Source organism: Anomaloglossus baeobatrachus, chromosome 5 (genome assembly GCF_048569485.1).
Source record: "Anomaloglossus baeobatrachus isolate aAnoBae1 chromosome 5, aAnoBae1.hap1, whole genome shotgun sequence".
Classification (NCBI taxonomy): Eukaryota; Metazoa; Chordata; class Amphibia; order Anura; family Aromobatidae; genus Anomaloglossus; species Anomaloglossus baeobatrachus.
The window spans coordinates 20,549,984-20,566,248 of NC_134357.1; the positions used below are offsets into that span (position 1 = coordinate 20,549,984).

Sequence of the window (16,265 nt, forward strand, 5' to 3'; positions counted from 1 at the left end):
TGATGGAACCGGAAGCGGTTGTTCACAGTTATTTTGGCTAAAGGTTGTGCAAGCAAGTATTAGGCTAAGGGTGCCAATACTTTTGTCTGGCCCATTTTTGGAGTTTTATGTGAAATGATCAATGATTTGAGTTTTGTTTCATTCTCTTTTGTGTTTTTTCATTGCAAGCAAAATAAATGAAGATAATAATACCAAAGAATTTGTGATTGCAATCATTTTCAGGAAGAAACTGAGTATTCGCTGACAGAATTGCAGGGGTGCCAATACTTTTGGCCAGCACTGTAGACACAGGGTTTCCGTTTTGCTGTTCACTTGGTACTTCCCCGTATCTAGCGTGATACAAACGCCTGTGATTAGCTGTCACCAGAGTCTGGTGGCTGGGAGCATTGTTGGGCAGGGAAAACCATAAAGGGGAAACGGCACAGAATTAGCAATGATTCTGTGGTGGGATTCTGACCTGTGGAACCACCAATCATTAAGCGATTGCATGTCCTCGCGATCTGCTGTCACGTAACAAATGTGTTCCCTTATCTTCAGTAATTGTATTTTCTGAGAGGGATTTTATGTTTTTTTATGTCTTCTTCTTTCTATTCAGATTCAAAGAGAATATCAAATCCTCCAAATAAAGATATTCTACATAAGAAAAGTTGACTGACCTACCGAGGATGCATAGAATTAGAGATAGAAATGTGGCAGAGCGTATACTAAACCTCACCCTACAGATCCTCTTCCAGCTTACAGGAGAGGTGAGAGGCTCTGGTAATAATAGATGATATGACCTGAGAGGTGGAAATGTCTGTAGTGATATTATTAATGTCTCTCCATACACAGGATTACCCGGTGGTGAAGACCTCTAGTGATCGCTGTCAGGCCCCTGTGCCTAAGGAACGGGGAGGAACCCTGAGCCCAATCCCGGGGTCTGCACCGCACCCCCGGATACATGAGGACATCAATGACCAGAAGATCCTAGAACTCACCTACAAGATGATTGAGCTGCTGACTGGAGAGGTGACACTGCTGGGAATGCTGGGACATTATACAGTAACGCTATGAAGGGATCGGGGGATGACGGTATCATTGTATGTGTCAGGTTCCTATAAGGTGTCAGGACGTCACCGTCTATTTCTCCATGGAGGAGTGGGAGTATCTAGAAGGACACAAGGATCAGTACAAAGACGTCATGATGGAGGAGAATCCGCCCCGCACATCACCAGGTAATAGACAGGACTAAATACACACATCTGTTAAAGGGGGTTTTCTGTTTTCCGAAAATATTCTTCAGCCACTGGAAAATATGAAAAAAAAAAAAAGCTTTCAATCCTTCCTGGGTCCTTCGGTGGTGTCTGCACTTGCACCAATGGTCCATACTGACTTGTGACCTCTTCCGTCAATCACTGGGACAGGAGCAGCGGTCACTACTGCAACCAATGTTGACACGTCTCTGCTTCCTCCAACACCTGCTCTTGAGTCTTGGATGTAGTCTTTTATTTTCCCTCTCTCTTTATAAAATACAAACATGATCTAGAATTAATATAAATACTTTCCTGCTCCTACGCCTGAATGCAGGGTGACGTGTGTGGTGACATGCTCCTCTATATACATGACAGAAGCGGCGTGTGATCAGAATATACAGCTATTGTAAGAAGCTGGCTTGGCTTCTGAAGGAGCAAAAATAAAGCGAAACACATTACTACATTTATTACTATCAATCAATCCATTCTTTAAAGGGGATCTGTCAGTAAGAGCAAGCCACCGAAACCGGATATATGGGCATACAGGTCTTAAAAATGTAAATTCAGTTACATCTTTATATCTTATATCTGTTGCTGGGTTCTCACTTATTTAGTAATTAATTTTCCTTCACATGCAAATGCGATGTTAAGTGCTCTGGGTAAGATGGAGCACTTCCCAAACCTGTGCCTCCCCATCTTGTTTTCCCTTCCAGCACCAGCCTCTTTATTTTATCCTTTATGTGTCTCTTACAGTAAGAACCAGTAAGAGGACGACGCCAGAGACACATCCCGGAGCTCAGGACTGGTCACAGGATCATCAGGTTGGTGGGGAGGAGGTTGTAGGGATCTGATGTGTAGGAGGCTGTGCAGGTCGTGTTCTGCCGTCCAGCATTATTATATGATTTATACATGGCGGAGAAGGCAGCTGACCACAGACGTTACATGGGGGCTGGATCTCATCACACGTCTCTGGCTGTGGAAAAGGAACCAATAGGTTGTGTTGCTAAGTCATAATATCTTCTGATCTTCTAAACCATTTGCAACGTCTCCAAGTATCTGACAACTTTTACAATCTTTATTTATCACTTTTTGAATCAGACTGAAGTTCTGAACCAGAGCGATAATACAGATATCGAGGTAAAAGAAGAGACCTATGTGAGCGGAGATGAGCCGAGCAACCAGGAGATTCCTGCACATAACAGCTCTGGTGAGTAATCTAGATTTTAGTTACCGTACTTTTTGGGGTTTTTTAGAAAAAAAAAAAGGGATGAAAACATATGGAGTCTGTCTTATAATCCGCTGCTGTCTTACCGGAGGGGGGCGGCAGCGGTGGTGGATTGAGGTCACAGAAGGCGGGGGGGTGGATAGGGCGGTGTGGCGGGTGTCTCTGTCCCACATAGTTGCTGCAGGCACTGTGAGGCAGGAGGAGCATCCAGAAGTTTTCGGTGGTGCAGCCTTCAAAGAAACGGCTCCCGGAGGCGGCGCGTGCGCAGATGGAGCTCTCGGCTCAATGACAAGCAGAGATCTTATCTGCGCACGTTCCACCTCGGGGTGCCATTTTCCTGCTGTTTACTGTAGGGAATCAATGGACCGTCTTTATTTAACCCCTTCAGAACCAGGCCAGTTTTTTTATTTTGAGCTGTTGGTTTTTTTCTACCTTCCTTTAACCTCTTCACGATACATGGGTACGTCATGGTTTGTGTCAGGTTAATGCCTGCCTACTGAAGCCAGCAGCGATCGCTGATGTGCGGTTATCAGGCACGAGTGGATTCGCTACCCACTGGTGCCTGTTAACCTCTTAGATTGCGCTGTGAAAACATCACAGCGTGATGTAACAGCGGGCCGCGGTAAGCATTAACTTACACAGCTCCATCGGAAGACACATGATGTGATCATGTAGATCCAATGGTTGCCATGGTAGCCCAGGGTCAAGTGATGACTCTTGTAGCTATCATGAGTCAGTTCCTCTTACAGCCGGCAGCGCGCCAGGTGTGAGAGAAGAGCAGCTTTTGTGCAGATCAGAGCAATGCTGCTCTGATCTGCAAGAAAGAATGAGCGATCAGACTGCTGATTGTTATAGTCCCCTAGGAACACTAGTAAAATAAAAAAAGTTATACAAAATTAAGAAAATAAAAAAACCTGAGTTCAAATCATTCCCCATTCGCCCCATTGAAAATTAAAGGGTTAAAAAAATATATACACACATTTGGTATCGTCACCTTCAGAAATGCCCGAGCTATGAAAATATAAAATCAATTAATTTGATCAGTAAGTGGCGTAGCGACAAAAAAATTTCCAAGCGCCAAAATTACGTGTTTTGGTCGCCACAAATTTTGCGCAAAATGCAATAACAAGCGATCAAAAAGTAGCATCTGCACAAAATAGTACCATTAAAAATGTCAGTTCAAGACGCAAAAAATAAGCAGTCACTGAGGGAGAGCCGTTACATAAAGGGAGAACAATAGTGGACAAATTATGCCATAAAATACAAAAGTTTATTAAAATTGTATCTTCACGGAGGAAGGAGACAAACTCTAGTGCCACCTATTGGAAGTAGCAATCCTAAAAGTCAAAAGTGACTCTCCAACGAGCCTATTCACATGACTTAGGGGTACTTTGCACGTTGCGACAACGCTAGCATCGGCTAACGATGCCGAGCGCGATAGTCCCAGCCCCCATCGTACATGCGATATGTGGTGATTGCTGCCGTAGCGAACATTATCGCTACGGCAGCTTCACACGCACATACGTGCTCGGCGACGTCGCTGTGACTGCCGAACAATCTCTCCTTCAAGTGGGAGGTGCGTTCGGCGTCACAGCGACGTCACTAATCGGCAAGCCAAAAGAAGAGGAAGGGCGGAGATGAGCGGGACATAACATCCCGCCCACCTCCTTCCTTCCTCATTGCCGTCGGGACGCAGGTAAGGAGATGTTTGTCGCTCCTGCGGGTTTACACACAGCGATGTGTGGACCTGCGGAAACGACAAACAACATCGTACCTGCGGTCGACCCGACATTATGAAAATGACCGACGCTACACAGATTTCCGATTTTCGACGCTTTTGCGATCGTTTATCGGCGCATCTAGGATTTACACGTTACGATGTCATTACCGGCACTGGATGTGCTTCACTAACGACGTGACCCCGACGATATTTCGGATGCGATGTCGCAACGTGTAAAGTACCCTTTAGGGTTTATGCCATACACTGTGTTTTTCGGGATGATTGTCCCTCGTCAGTGCAAAGGATGAGATCTGATCTGGCTGAATGAGAAGCTGTAGTGGGGTCTCAGGCGAAAACGTTTCTCCTTGCGTAGACTGACAAACCAATCTGGCTGTCAGTGGTGAGGAGTCTTATAGCTGTAATGCTCCTCTGGGAAATATTCAAATTGTCTCTTAGCTACTCGCACGCAGAGTGCGCGGGTTACTTGTTACATTGCGAGTATTCCCCTTTGACTTGCATTGCACACACTATTCGGAATGCATACACGAGTATAATAGACAGTCCTCGTTACGAGTATTGCGAATCCGAGTATTTCAAAACTTGCTCCAAGTTAATGGTAATCATGACTTGTTCCACCGATCCTTTAATACGTGAGTAAGGATGAGACCCAACGGAAGGGAAAGAAACCAGATAGGGTTGACATAATCAAAGAGGGTAGAGAGATATTAAATTCTTCCTTTTTTTTTATTTATTTTGCAATACTCAATGGGATTCAAATATATGGGCAAGAAATAAAGAACAGGAGATCGTCAGCATACCAACCTCTCAAATTGTGATTCTAACTGTAATTCCAGCTATATTGAGCAAAGTATTATGAAATGCCAACACACTTTTAAGGTTTTGTTATTCAAAAATAATGTTTGCTTTACTTTTTGGCAGATGACTGTGCCAGAAGCTCAGAGAGACATGTGATGTTGGATTGTAAAGTCAATAATCGTAATCTCATTCAAGCTGCACATGAAGAACATGCCAATATCCCTGATATACCCTTATCTTCTAATTCATCACACACTGATAAACAAAATAAAATTCCCAGAAGGGGTACAAAACATAAAACGTTTCATACAGGGGTGAAACCATTTTCACGTTCAGAAGGTGGGAAATGTTTTAACCAGATATCACATCGTGTTATATATGAGAGAATTCACACGGATGAGACGCCGTATTCATGTTCAAAATGTGGAAAATGTTTTAAAACTCATACAGATATTGTTATACATGAGAGAAGGCATACACGGGAAAAGCCATATGCCTGTACAGAATGTGGAAAATGTTTTATAATTAAATCACATCTTAGTAGACATCAGAAAAATCACACCCAGAAGAAAGCATTTTCATGTTTAGAATGTGGGAAATATTGGAACCAGAAATCAGATCTTGTTAAACATCAGAGAATTCACTCAGGGGAGAAGCCGTATTCATGCACAAAATGCGGAAAAGATTTTACACGGCAATCAGGTCTTGTCATACATGAGAGAAGGCACTCCGGGGAGAAGCCATATATGTGCTCAGAATGTGGAAAATATTTTATCCAGAAGTCAGATCTTGTTATGCATCAGAGAATTCACACAGGGGAGAAGCCGTATTCATGTACAGAATGTGGAAAATGTTTTAACAAGAAATCTCATCTTGTTATACATCAGAGAATTCACACTGGTGAGAAGCCGTATTCATGTTCACAATGTGGGAAATATTTTAACCAAAAATCACATCTTGTTAATCACCAGAGAATTCACACAGGGGAAAAACCGTATTCATGTTCTGAATGTGGGAAAAGTTTTACTCGCAAATTAAGTCTTCAACTACATCAAAAAATTGCATGTAATTTATGAAATTAGCAATAAACCTATTCAAAGCAAATAAAATACAGAGCATACATATACATTTTCTTTTTTTTCCATGACGTTTTCATAGGGATAATTATATAAAACCAACTGTCATGTGAAGACAGGAAGTCAGGCTATGACATCTTCTGGCCTACATGATGATACATCACTTATCAGATTCCTCCTAGAAACTCTTTTGCAACTCCACAAGCATATTTATTTAAAAAAAAAAATAAAAAAAATCAATGACTTTTTATATATCATATCCATCTATATTGTAATTACATACTATAAAAATGTTTTATCACACATATTCCCATGTCTGCTTTACTTTGGAAGTAGTTTTTAAAAGCTCTTAACACATTTGGGTAATTTAAATTTTAACATTCAGTTTTGAAAAAGTAACTTACCGTATATACTCGAATATAAGCTGGCTTTTTCAGCACTTTTTGTTTGCTGAAACCCCCCCCCCCCCCTTGGTTTAAACACGAGTAAGGGTCCTTACCTTACGTGCTGTGGGCGGTGGTGGTGATGAGGTCCTGCGGGCGGTGGTGCAACAGGTAGAGGTCTTGCGGGTGGCGGTCCTTACCAGTGCTGTGGGCGGCGGTGCTGCAGGCACCATCCTGAAAATGTCCGCTGTGCTAACTTGCATCAAATAATGGCGCCCGGAGTTGGCGCGTGCACTGAATGAGCTCTCAGCTCAAGATCTCATCTGCACAAGCGTTGCCTCAGGGCGCTATTTCTTTCAATGCTGACATGATGGGTAAATTTTGGAGGCTGTCCTAGAGTTGGTCGTATTAAATACCTGCTGTGCTCGCAGATAGGCTTGGGACATGAAAAGAGGATGGTGTTCACATTCAAATTAGCACTTGGTATCATACAATTCTGATAAGTTGCCGGCACTAATTGGTTTTCATTTGAAAGAGATGTTTTTAGCTTTCCCACTCATGTTCTGGAGAGAAATTCTTTTAAGCTCTCCGTCACACGTCCGTGTTTCTGATTCTTGTGACGTCCGTTTTCACACGTACTGGAGACACGGACACACGTAGGCTCATTGATTTTAATGGGTCTGCGCACACCTACTTGTTTTCACACGGATGTGTGTCCATGTGGAGCACACGTGTGTGTATATGTGCTCCACACGGCGACATGTCCTTTTTTTCTCTAGGAGCACTGATGTCACATGGACCGCACTGTGATGTATTCAGTGTGACGTACCGGAGGAAACACATTTTTATAAAATGATTTTCTATACTCACCTGTTTCCGGCACTGCTGTAACTTGCTTCCGGGTCGCTCATTATGCTCATGCATATTCACTGCACTGCGGACCCGGAAGCAGCAGCAGCGCCGGAGACAGAGTCGGGGGACAGGGTTGCCCTATGTTTGCAGGAAAGAACAAAAGTTTCAAAGAAGTTGCCAAAAGACTTTGATGAGAAAGTGATGTAATTCCATTAATTCTTCATAAAGCAAACAAGGATTCATAACTACGACCTGGGAGATATTGGGAATATGGATGAAACACCTATGACCTTTGATCTTCCAAGCAACTGAACTGTGGCAAGTTTGGGAGACAAGTCTATTTTATTCAGAACAACAGGAAATGAAAAAAAAAAATTTCACAGTCGTTCTGTCATGTTTGGCTGATGGAACTAAGCCGAGGCCCGTCATTATTTTTAAAAGAAAGACCTTGCCTAAAAAGGTCAAATTTTCACCGCGAATTACAGTCCGCACATGATAAACGCTGCATAGATGAAGACGGAACAAAAAAATGCCTGGAAAAATTTGGAACGGACGACCAGGAGCAGCCTTAAAGAATAAAACATCATTGCTAGTTTGGGATACGTTCAGAGCCCACACATCTGATGACATAAAAAAATTGACAACGTCTTCTCAAGTTACTTTGGCCGTTATTCCAGGTGGCCTTACATCTGTATTACAGCCCCTAAATGTGTGTTTCAATAAACCTTTCAAAGACCGTGTGCGAAAGATGTGGCATGAATGGATGACATCTGCTCATACCAAACTGACAAAAGATGGAAATCTGATGAAGCCCAACATAGCATTGATAGCAAAGTGGGTTCGTGATGCGTGGGAAGACATTCCAGAGGACATGGTGCAACGCGCCTTCAAGAAATGTGGCATTAGTAATGATGCTATGGATGGCAGTGAAGACAGCGCCTTGTATGAGAACAACAGCAGTGATGATGACTGCGAACTCGTGATGATGACAATGTCTATGCTGATACCCTCACACCAGCTAACGCTGAAACTCTGTTTGGACATACAGATGAGGAGGAGGAATCCAGTTCTGAAGGCTTTTACCGCTTGTGTTTTAGCTTAGTTGCTGATTGAGCTAAGGTTTTAGTACTTTTAAAGTTATTTTTGATACTTAGTATTTTCCACTAGTTTACTGTTTTTCTTGAAATACTATAAATATTCAAAAACATTTAACCTTCGGATACCTCAATTAATGAACTATATTTTTCGTTTTATAAGACGCACCAGATTATAAGACGCACCCCAAATTTAGAGAGAAAAAAAAAGGTGGGGGCTGTCTTAAACTCCGGAGGTGTCTTATCATAGGAGGGGTGGCAGCAGTCGCGGATGGGGGCCACAGAGGGCAGGAGCGGTGATGGAGTAATGAGTGATGCTGCAGGCACTGTGAAGGGGGCTGTACTGGCTGCAGGAGCCATGCTGGCTGTGTGGAGCAAGGTGGTGCGGCGGGTCTCCCAGATGCTCTGTTGGCTATGCATGCTTCAAAAAATTGCACCTGGAGTTGGCACATCTGCTTATTGAGCTCTCATCTCAATGACAAGCAGAGATCTGATCTGCGCTGTTACAACCGCCAAGGAGCGGCGAGCATCCAGGAGGAGACTCACTGGCCGTGCACCAAACTCCTCGGAGAAGCTAACCACAAGCTAATCCCTATGCAGGTACTGTCAGGCGCAACCCCAGAGGGGCTAAGGGTGGCTTTACACACGATATCGCTACAGCGATCTCGTTGGGGTCACGGATTTTGTGACGCACATTCAGCCGCTGTAGCGATCGTGTGTGACTCCTAGGAGCGATTTTGGATCGTTGCAAAAACGTCAAAAATCACTCCTCGTTGACATAAGGGGTCCCCTCCCAATTATCGATGCTATCGCTTGGGCGAAGTTGATCCTCGTTCCTGCGGCAGCACACATCGCTAAGTGTGACGCCGCAGGAACGAGGAACCTCTCCTTACCTGCCACACGCCAGCAATGAGGAAGGAATAAGGTGGGCGGGATGTTCGTCCCGCTCATCTCCGCCCCTCCGCTTTGATTGGGCGGCCGCTTAGTGACGTCGCTGTGACGCCGAGCGAACCGCCCCCTTAGAAAGGATGCGGTTCGCCGGTCACAGCGACGTCACCGAGCAGGTAAGTACATGTGACGCTGCCGTAGCGATAATGTTCGCTACAGCAGCAATCAACACATATCGGCATAACGATAGGGGCGGGTGCTATCACGCTCGCCATCGCTAGCATCGGCTAGTGATGTCGCAGCGTGTAAAGCCCGCTTAAATGCACGGCAGCCGGGACCAGTGGAGTAGACCCCGGTGGACTTAATAGCGTCCCATTCGCATTTCCTGGCGACGTGGAAGAACATCCAGAACATGTAGGGGTCAGGTGGAGACTGAAACTGGCTGTTGCAGGTGATACCTGGTTGGCAGTGGAGGCTTGCAGGAGGGACGGGAAGATGGATGCTCTCAGACTGGCATACAGGCACTGCAGGCAGAAACAAAGTTAACACCATTACGGGACACAGAGGGACCTGAACAACTAGCACAAGAGACAAGCTACAGGAACACGTTGAACAAGCACCACTCATTGGAAGATGCCTGAAGTACCTAGTACCTGTCAAAGGTCAGCAGAGGAACAACCGGGTTGGGTGAGGCTGGCCCTTTAAGAAGAGGAAAGAGCCTGCGCCCTAGTGTGCATGCGTGAGCCCGGAGACCCAGATGCACAGGAAAGGAGGCTGGAGCTGACCGTCGGCGCGCAGAAGCAGGGACCCGCTGGGATGCCGGCAGGAGTGCGGAGGGGGCCTGAGTGGTGAGCGGAGAGTGATGCTGGTGCACCTGGGCAGAAAGCGCTGGCGGCACTGGTGGAGAGACCCAAGAGCAGCGGTCTGGGACAGAAGGCACGGAGGTCAGGACGGTGAGTGACTAGCACTGCTGATGCCCCTAGGCTAGTGTCGTGACAGTACCCCCTCCCTTACACCCCCTTTTCTTTAACTGGGACAAAAATTTCTGAAGAAGAGGAGCATCAATGTTCTCCCAGGGTTTCCAGGATCTCTCCTCAGGATTAAATCCTTTCCAGTCAACAAGAAAAAACGTCTTACCTCTCATTCTCTTCATGGCAAAGATATCCCTGACCTCAAAGACATCAGAGACGATAGGTGGAGGTGAGGTACCGGCATCATTGAAGAAGTGACTGAGGATGACTGGCTTGAGCAAGGACACATGGAAGGAGTTAGGAATGCGCAGTGTGGCCAGGAGCTTCAGCTTATAAGAGACTTCATTGATCTGTTGGATGACCTCAAAAGGAATCTTGAGATGGATGAATTTAGAGGAAAGGCACACCTTGTCTCCGGGAAGAAAGTGAGGAGGATCTAGGCCAGTGATGGTGGACCTATAGCACGCGTGCCAGACTGGTCACGCAGAGCCCCTTCTGTTGGCACGTGTGATGTCAGCTTCTTTGCACTGCTGGCGCGATCGCGCTAGCAGTTCAAAGTTGTGTTGGAGCAGAGGAGACGTTTCTCCTCGTTCTGACACTCCTCTCCTAGGCCGCAGGTCTGTTGCCTAGGAGATGGCGTAATAACATATTTTGGCCGCTCGGGAACTGAGGACCCAGCGGCACACAGCGGTGGAGCGGGTGCTTGAAAGAGTTTTTTTTTTTTTTTTAAAACTGTGTGCAGCTGTGCAAAGGTGGGGTGAACCGTGGCAGCATGGGGGAAACATGCCAGGATGGGGGAAACATGCCAGGAATGGGGTACATTTACCAGGATGGCGGTACATTTACCAGGATGGGGTACATTTACCAGGATGGGGAAACATTTACCATGAAGGGGTACATTTACCAACATAGGGGAACATGCCAAGATAGGGTACATTTACCTGGAAGGGGGACATTTACCAGTATGGAGGAACATGCCAGGAATGGGGTACATTTACCAGGAAGGGAAACATTTACCAGGATGGGGGTACATTTACCAGGATGGGGGTACATTTACCAGGATGGGGGTACATTTACCAGGATGGGGTACATTTACTAGGATGGGGAAACATTTATCTTGAAGGGGTACATTTACCAACGTAGGGGAACATGCCAAGATAGGGTACATTTACCTGGAAGGGGGTCATTTACCAGTATGGGGGAACATGCCAGGATGGGGGACATTTACCAGGATGGGGGACATTTACCAGGATGGGGGAACATGTTAGGATGGGGTACATTTGCCAGAAATGGAGTACATGCCAGGATGAGGGAATATTTACCAGGATGAGGAATATGCCATGATGGGGTACATTTACCAGGATGGGGCCATGATGTGGACAATTATACCAGAATGTAGGAAATATATATATCAGGATGGGGGACATGTGTACCAGTAAATGGCCCAGGAAGGTGTACATAACTACACAATAAAAGGGGCATTTTTCCTGAGGGTCTCTCCCGTGACTGGCCGTTGTTAATGCTCTCTCTATCCTTTCTGGCAGCTTGTCTACAGCCTAACACTGTATGTACATTGATGCACATGACATTTTGAGGTCATTTGGCCGTTTGGGGCATTGCTCAATATGGAATATATATTATCAATGACACCGTTTTTTACTCTGTAAATGGCTTATATACCCCGAATCCCCAGTGAATCGCATTTAATGCCTGGTCCGGGTACTTTTTTGTGCTTTTAAATGTATGTTCACCTTATGTCTTAATAAACATTTTGTATGATTTTGCACTATAAAAACTCTACCTCCTTTTTGCATTATTATGGTTTTGAGTTTGCGCCTTAAGTGGCGATTCGGCAGAATCTATACCCACAACTACTGCTGTATGGTGTAACGGAGCTTATTGTTTACAGATCAAAGTATTGTAGTGCGCATGCGCGGGACCTCAATGCAGGCAACTCTACATTACTTATGAAGCCTGGGTGCATGATGCGTTCTAAGAAGCAGGACAAAGATGGCCGAAAAAGGAGGCACCAGTACCGGAGAGCAGAGACACCCATCTGACTGGTCTGCACCGCACCGCCCCGCCCCTTAGGTGAGTTATAAAGTGTTTTTTACTTTTTATACAGCGTCCTGGGCTCTTATATACAGCATGTTAGAATGCTGTATATAAGAGCTCACTGGTGGTGGCCGCAGCTTATAGGACCCAAATCTGCTGACAGGTTCCCTTTAAGATTGTTGTATATGAACCTCTGAATTGTAAAGCGCTGCGGAATATATTAGAGCTTTATACATAAATAATTTTTATTACTTTTATTATTGATGATTGTCCAGCAATTTTGATTCCTTCTTCTTTTTCGGCAAGTGAAGTCTTCCTGAAAATAGCTTCTGCGTATAAACTGAAGAAAAATGGTGACAGGATGCCCCTTGTCTGACGCCTCACTTTGCTTTGAACCATGTCGTGTCACCGTGATCCGTCCACTACAGACATACTGTGAATGCATCATGACCCGAAACGAGCTGCAGCTCATCGAATGCAGATCACCACTTATATACACTGAGCAACTGGTCATGTGATCTCCTGACTCCTCCCATTCATGTGTGACATCAGCGCAGGTCCTGTAAGCACAGAGCAGCCATAGTGCTCGGTTCTGCAGGCGGCAGCGGTAAGTAGAGATTCACCGTTACTGGGTGCAGAGACCATTAACCCTCAACAAGCAGCCTGCTCTGGACTCTAATTATTAAGATTTTTTTTCCTTTTGTTTTTTTTTTTTTAATTTCTGCAATTAGAGGGAAATAACTTTGTGAGTATAATGTATATGTATTATGTGTATGTATTGTGTGTGACGTATATGTACTGTATGTGGACATGGTGCAGTATATATGTATTGAGTATTATAGTAAATGTATTGAGTATATACAATGTACAGTATATGTATAGTGTGTGTGTATACAGTATATGTATTGTGTGTACAGTATGTATAGTATATTGTGTATAAAGTATATGTAGTGTGTGTATATATAGTATTTATGTACTGTATATATACAGTATATGTGTTGTGTGTACAGTATATGTATTACGTGTGGAAATGTGTATTATAGTAAATGTATTATGTATATAGAATGTACAGTATATGTATTGTACAAATTTACAACCAGCAAAGGGTAATCAAACAGGGAAAATTTTATGGTCCATCAAAGTACAAAATAGTACCACCACCCCATGATTACAGTAAATGGATATAAAACTGACTCGAATGATTATAGAACCAATTCACACACAAGAATCAGAGAAATTCAGATAAAAGAATAAGTCTTTATTGAAACAAAGTAAAACCAGGACAGGGGTGTAATTACATAACAGTCCAAAAGGTGGCGTGCATGAGCAGTGAGGAAAATCCTAATGTCCGGTTAAATGTATAAACAATCAACTCAATATAGCCTCAAGGGAGCCCAGTACCAGGGATAAACTAGATTGTGCACCCCATGGTGGGTAGTGTCCCTCAAGGAACTAATATATGAAGAGAGGTATATCACCGGACAACATTTACACTCACCGCTGAAATGACGCCAGGTCCCGCCTACGCACGTTTCGGCGCTAGCCTTCGTCAGTAGTGTGTGTATATATAGTATTTATGTACTGTATATATACAGTATATGTGTTGTGTGTACAGTATATGTATTACGTGTGGAAATGTGTATTATAGTAAATGTATTATGTATATAGAATGTACAGTATATGTATTGTGTATATATAGTATATTGTGTATACAGTATATGTAATGTGTGTGTGTGTATATATAGTATATGTACTGTTTATGTATTGTGTGTACAGTATATGTATTACGTGTGGACATATGTATATTATAGTAAATGTATTGTGTATATACAAAGTACAGTATATGTACTGTGTGTATACAGTATATGTATTTGTGTGTATATATAGTATATTTGTATACAGTATATGTATTGTGTGTGTGTACCATATATAGTATATGTACTGTATATATACTGTATATGTATTGTGTGTACAGTGTATGTATTGTGGACATGTGTATTATAGTAAATGTATTGGGTATGTACAATGTGTTGTGTGTGTGTATATACAGTATATATCATACGTGTGTACAGTATATGTATTGTGTGTGTATATGTATGTACAGTATATGTATTGTGTATATACAGTATATGTATTGTGTGTGTGTATATATATAATATATTGTGTGTATGCAGTATATGTATTGTGCATATATAGTATAAGTATGTATGTAATGTGTGTGTGTATATGTATTATGTATGTACAGTATATGTATTGTGCATATATAGTATAAGTATGTATTGTGTGTGTGTGTATATGTATTATGTATGTACAGTATATGTATTGTGTATATACAGTATATGTATTGTGTGTGTGTGTGTGTGTATATATAATATATTGTGTGTATGCAGTATATGTATTGTGCATATATAGTATAAGTATGTATGTAATGTGTGTGTGTGTGTATATGTATTATGTATGTACAGTATATGTATTGTGTATATACAGTATATGTATTGTGTGTGTGTGTGTATATATAATATATTGTGTGTACAGTATACTGTGTGTATATAGTATATGTATTGTACATATATAGTATAAGTATGTATTTTTATGTTTTTCATGCTATAATATAATGATTGGGTCTCGGAGGATAGGCTGTAAATTTGAACGTCAAAAGATTCACTCGTCTTTATTATCTGGATATAGAGGTCCAGGATTCTGTTATTAAAGGGAACCAAACATCAGGATTTTCGTGTATAAGCTGCAGCCAGTGCAGTACTGGCACTATCAGGCACGGGCTGTACATACCATCAGGGGGCAGCTCTGGTGTTTAGGCAGCGAAATCCAACTTTATAAAGTTTGAAAATTCGTGCACTTTTTGATTGACGTGTGCACCTCTCTCATAATGTCCGGGCGTGTTATGCACTTGTATCCCCGCCCCCCGCCTGTTCCTCCCTCTCTCTGGTTGTTTGCAAATTTCTCTCTTCAGAAACATGGCGCGGGAGTTGGCACCTGCGCATAGCGCTTATCTCCAGTGCCATATTTCTGAAGCCTGCAGTACTTAGTATTTTGTAGGAGAGGGCGGCGCATGCGCCTTCGCTTCTTCATATCCCGTTGTGACCGCGGGAGCGCGCGTGGTCACAACAGCTGATGGGAGGATGCGATTACCTGCAGCTACGACACTGTGCCAGCACAGCAGCCGCCTTGGACACCGGGAAGCCACAGGAAAAAGCGGAGAAGGAGGAGGATAATGATGATGGAGGAGGAGGAGGTAATCGCGTCCACCCATCAGCTGTTCTGCAGTCCTGTTGTGCCTGGCTGCACCTGACTCGCCCACCCCAGGGCTGTGGGACACCCGGTGCCGGGCCGGACTAGTCCGGTGGTAGTCAGTGGTGGCTGGGCCCGGCTCCGTGGCCCTGGTGGGTGTCAGTAGAATATGTGGCTTGAATTAAAGTTTGTGTTCGTGACGCCACCTGTGGTCTGCGGCTATTAAGCCGCCGCTGCTGTGTGAGGCCTCCGGGGTGATGTTATGGCAGCAATGGTGGTACTGCTCCCCACAGGTGGAGCGGAACCCCGGGAACTCTGTTAGTGCTTGTGAAAGTCTATGATGTTGTGTGGCTAACACGGTGCAGGGCCGACAGGCAATGAAAGAACCAGGCACAAACAACAGTCTCTTTACCTTCTCCTCTTTTACTTTGGGAACAGTCCAGTCCTGGGAGACCGTTACAGGTGGTGATGGGGATCCGGTCGGCCTGGAAGTACTTGGGGTGATCTTTCTGGCCAGCTGAGTATGAGGCCTACTCCTGTGCTTTTCTTTGTTATGATAGGACCCTGCTTCTCTGAATCCAGCAATGGCCCTCTTTGCTGCTGGGACTGTTGGTACGTCCCTTTCCCTCTATAGTAGGCTGCGCAGGCCCTCTCTGGTGCTTCTCTGCTGGAGTCCACACCGGGCCCTGATGCTGCAGCTGTAC

At 44.1% G+C, this 16,265-nt stretch overlaps 1 protein-coding gene across 1 annotated transcript in view; it reads left to right on the top strand.

Annotated features, from left to right (window-relative positions):
• Positions 1 to 16,265, top strand: part of LOC142312574 (uncharacterized) — a 103,260-nt gene that overhangs the window by 74,711 nt on the left and 12,284 nt on the right. Inside the window, exons 15-21 of the mRNA XM_075351565.1 lie at positions 643 to 746; positions 832 to 1,008; positions 1,091 to 1,214; positions 1,986 to 2,053; positions 2,331 to 2,439; positions 5,117 to 6,058; positions 7,982 to 8,283. Of these exons, the coding sequence (XP_075207680.1) occupies positions 643 to 746; positions 832 to 1,008; positions 1,091 to 1,214; positions 1,986 to 2,053; positions 2,331 to 2,439; positions 5,117 to 6,058; positions 7,982 to 8,283 (1,826 nt within the window). The remainder of the gene's footprint in view (positions 1 to 642; positions 747 to 831; positions 1,009 to 1,090; positions 1,215 to 1,985; positions 2,054 to 2,330; positions 2,440 to 5,116; positions 6,059 to 7,981; positions 8,284 to 16,265) is intronic.